This window comes from Durio zibethinus, chromosome 22 (assembly GCF_047325235.1).
Source record: "Durio zibethinus cultivar Kanyao isolate XHJ-2024 chromosome 22, ASM4732523v1, whole genome shotgun sequence".
NCBI classification, from domain to species: domain Eukaryota; kingdom Viridiplantae; phylum Streptophyta; class Magnoliopsida; order Malvales; family Malvaceae; genus Durio; species Durio zibethinus.
Window position 1 is genome coordinate 20,284,819 of NC_143183.1, and position 4,140 is coordinate 20,288,958.

At 31.4% G+C, this 4,140-nt stretch overlaps 1 protein-coding gene across 1 annotated transcript; it reads left to right on the forward strand.

Annotated features, from left to right (window-relative positions):
- Positions 1-2,887, forward strand: LOC111307452 (vesicle-associated protein 1-3-like). Its single transcript, XM_022905472.2, has 9 exons — positions 1-137; positions 251-303; positions 416-486; positions 615-696; positions 1,175-1,290; positions 1,359-1,541; positions 1,713-1,964; positions 2,120-2,197; positions 2,565-2,887. The coding sequence occupies exons 2-9, from the start codon at positions 255-257 to the stop codon at positions 2,676-2,678; spliced, it is 945 nt and encodes a 314-aa protein (XP_022761207.1). The 5' UTR covers positions 1-137; positions 251-254; the 3' UTR covers positions 2,679-2,887.
- Positions 2,888-4,140: the final 1,253 nt, after the last annotated feature.

Here is a 4,140-nt window from a genome sequence, read left to right on the forward strand (position 1 = left end):
ACATTCTCCAATGCAAAAACAAAACAAAGACGTAACCTTTCTTTGCTTTTACTGCAGAGCTGTGCTTCAATCAAACTTTTATAGATCAACTCCAATCTTCCTCTTTGCTTCTGCGTTCTCATCTCCATAATTATAATGTAATTTCAAGCTTTTTTTTTTTTTTTTTTTTTTGCTTTTGTTCACTTTGCTTTAGAAAGACCAAAGCTTTTAACATTTTTTTTGGCTCTTTTTTTTCTTGTCATCTTTGCAGAGCCATGACTTCAGAGCTCTTGGAAATTCACCCTCAAGAACTTAGATTTACTTGTAAAGTTCCTTTCTTTTCTGTTCTAAATTTACTTCCAAACAAGGTTAATTTAAGTTTTCTTTACATGGGATATCATATTTGATTCATTCTTTGGTTTGTCTCTTACTGAAGTTGAGTTGAAGAAGCCGAGTTCATGCTTAATCCAATTAACCAACAAAACTGACCAATATGTAGCCTTTAAGGTAGGTACTAGCTATCCTTACTTCAAAAAAAAATCCAATTTTAATTTCTGGGTCTTTTTTATTTTTCCATTTTCTGACCTGCTTTGAATTGAATTCTAAGACTTGGATTCAACTACAATGATTTTCAGGTGAAGACCACTTCTCCTAAGAAATACTGTGTCAGGCCCAACACTGGCATTGTTAAGCCCAAGTCAGCATCTGATTTTACAGGTTCATTGATTATAAAGTTTTTTACTCTGTTGATTGTTAATATGGAATCAGACCTTTCTTGACTCAGCTATTTGATTTTTAGATTCTGGTACATTTATTTTGTTAAGATTTAATTCTAGCCAATTTTAAAACCTTGTTTGTCAGTCATTGATGGGTTTTGGTTGGTTGGTTGCTTGTGGTTTTAGATTGAGTGGCTCTTTTTGAGACAAAATTAGTTTGAAATTAAAAGGTTAGTTGACATGTCTTTCTACTGAAGTATTGCCTAACATGTTTTTGAAATTAAGTTGGTTTGTGGAATTTATGGATTGTTTATGGAACGTATGTAAATGGGTTATTTCCATATGTGCTCTGCTCTCAACTAACATAGGATGCCAAGCCAAAATAATGGCAGTTATTGTTGTCTAGCTGATTGGTTATCTGCTTACAACTATAAGCCTATATCAGATGCAATGACTATGATGTTTCTTGGTTGGTGAAGTTACCATGCAAGCTCAGCGTGTTGCTCCGCCAGACTTGATGTGCAAAGACAAGTTCTTGATTCAAAGTGCAGTAGTTCCTTCCGGGACATCCGAGGAAGACATTACATCCAACATGGTATGAATTTGCCAATGCAATGATTGTTCCTTTTGTTCTTGTGATTTCTTATTGTTTTCTATTTGCAGTTTTCGAAGGAAAGTGGCAAACACATTGAGGAGAAGAAGCTAAAAGTATTCCTTACTAGCCCACCACATTCACCTGTTTTGGCTGCAATTAATGGAAAGTTGAAACAAGATTCAGGTCATGAAACTTCATCTCCGAGGGATAGAGCATGGACTGGAGTTGAAAACATACCTCCACCTCAGAGGGTAAGTGCATTTTGTCATGTTATAGCTGTCTCTATCTTAGAATTGGCTACCATAGTTTGCTTTTTATATTTGGTTTTGAAAGAAGAAAAAAAAAAAAAGGAAATTTCCTTCTAGCTAGGCATACAAGTTGTGATAAGGACCTAGTGTAATAATTATTTTGTCTTGTGCTAGGTAGCGGAGGATCTGCTGGGGTTTGAGACTGCTAAGGATGCTGTCGAGTTAAGAACAAGTAAGGATGTTCGGCAATTTGAAACTTCCAAGGAGGACACAGAAGAGCTAAGAGCAGCTGACGGAGTGCAATCAAGTCCTGCCAAGGATGTGCAGGAACTGAAACCTGCAAAAAGTATGGAGGAATTAAAGTCGGGTGACGATTTTGAGGAGTTAAAGTCAAAGATAAGTTTTATGAATTCAAAACTTAAAGAGGTTAGTAAATTTTGTTCCTTTTTCTTCTTAGATTTAAGTTTAGTGAGGCTATTATGTTTGAACGTGCTCTTATTTCTTAGTAGAAAAATGACAACCTAATTTTTAGTGTGATTTTTATACTGAGTTCCTTACCTTTACATGCAATATATCATCAGGCTGAACTTAGTATCATGAAGCTGACAGAAGAGAGGAGCATGGCTGCTCAAGAGAAGGAGAAGCTTAAGAGTGAATTAGTGAGTGACATTTTCATTGCCTTTTGAACTACATTTATCTTTATTGTTTATATTATTTTATAACATTAAACTTTAAAAGAAATGCTCTGTACTCTCACTAGCTTTCTAAAATTAACACAGCGAAAGATCAGAAACTTGTTAAGATATAAAACTATCCAATTAACCAGAATAAATAGTCATTGAATCAAAATTGTGGGAAACATTATTAGTTTGACACTTATGTTAGATCAAGGGTTGGTTCGTTTTTCAGTTAATAGCTACAACAGGAGCTACTGCAATCGGCAGTTAGTCACTTAGTTCGCAAATTACTTTTTTTTTTTTAATCAACTCTATTCAACTTTACAATATTTGCATTTCCTGTTTGTAGGAGGTGTTGAAGAGGAAGTCTGATGTCAAAACAATTCAGGTGGGTTTTCCCTTCCTCTATGTATGTATGGTGGCCCTCATCAGCCTGGCAGTTGGATACTTTAGCCATCTCTAGGAGACAGTTTCTGCGCATGAAACGGAATTTCTTTGGGAGAGAACAAGTGAATGCTTGTGATTGTTTATACAGGGTCTTATTATCTGCTGCAACACCAAAAGTATAGCCTTTTTGTATGTTGTACGCAATGTAGGAACCTCTTATTGTTTTGTACGTAAATCGAACAAATCTTCTGTAAGAGAATAAAATTAGCCATTGGCAATTGATTGTATCGAGCTCATACCTGATATGCTTGACACACTGAACAACTCAATTTACATGAGAATATTACAGTGAAAATTTTGTGAGACACATTTTATCAATCTGTGTTCATATAATCAATCTGTTAAGCTTTACCCCATTCATTTTGTAATCCTAATGCAAGTTTAATTTAATGAAAGTCTAGTGTAACACAACTCTACATTAAACATGCCCGTGACCAAATTATTACTTTTTTTTTTTTTTAATTCGAAGTTAGGCAAGAAATTGAACCTTACTCAGGATTAATAGTGCAGTATTATTATTAACAGATCATGTGATTGCTGACAAGGAGATTTAAATTTTATATTTTGTTGTAATTTTGAAATTTTTTTTTAAATGGGATATTAGTTATAGGAGTGAGTAAATAATAGATTCGGTCGGTTCGGTTTGAAAAAATTAATAACCGATTTAATTGATTTTTATTTAACAAATAATCGAATCGATCGAATATTATTAAATAACTAAACCGATCAAAATTAGTTCAATTCGATTGGTTTAGTTAAATAACCGATTTTTTTTATTATTTTTTTTCTTATTATGAATAATTATTTAACCACAAATTCAATTCAATAAAATTCAAACTCTAGTATCATTCAAACTAAATTATTAAAGAATTTAATAATTTCAACAATATTTTACAAAAAATAAAAATAAAAATATTTATCTTATTTTTTTATTTTTAATTATTAAAAAATCAGTTAATTCGGTCAGTACAGTTATTAATTTTAAAAATTGAAAACCAATCGAATTAATCAATTTAACTGATTTAAAAAATCGATTATGATTAAAATCGAATAAACAAAAACGATTCAATCGAATTCATTCGATTTAGATCGATCTAATCGATTCAAACTGACTTTTGCTCAGCATTAATTAGTTAAACCTCAAAAAGTGATAATTTTTTATAATATTATACTTTTTATATTTGCAAGAGTTAAAGTGCTTATTGATGTAATTAAATATTAGATCTTTGAATCTTTTATAAAGAAGTATTATTATTGTGTAAGTAATTGGATTTGGATATTTTTATAACTACCAATGCCTATGAATCGTTGAGACTCGTATTCTCTAGTAATCTTAATTTTTATTAAGTTTATTATAATGCATCAGCTCAATTTTTCTTAGTTTAAAATTATCATAATTAAATCTTACATATTCACTTGATCGATCTCTAAAATTTTTTTAAAAATTTATTTTTAAATAAAAAATGTCTGGTTTTGAT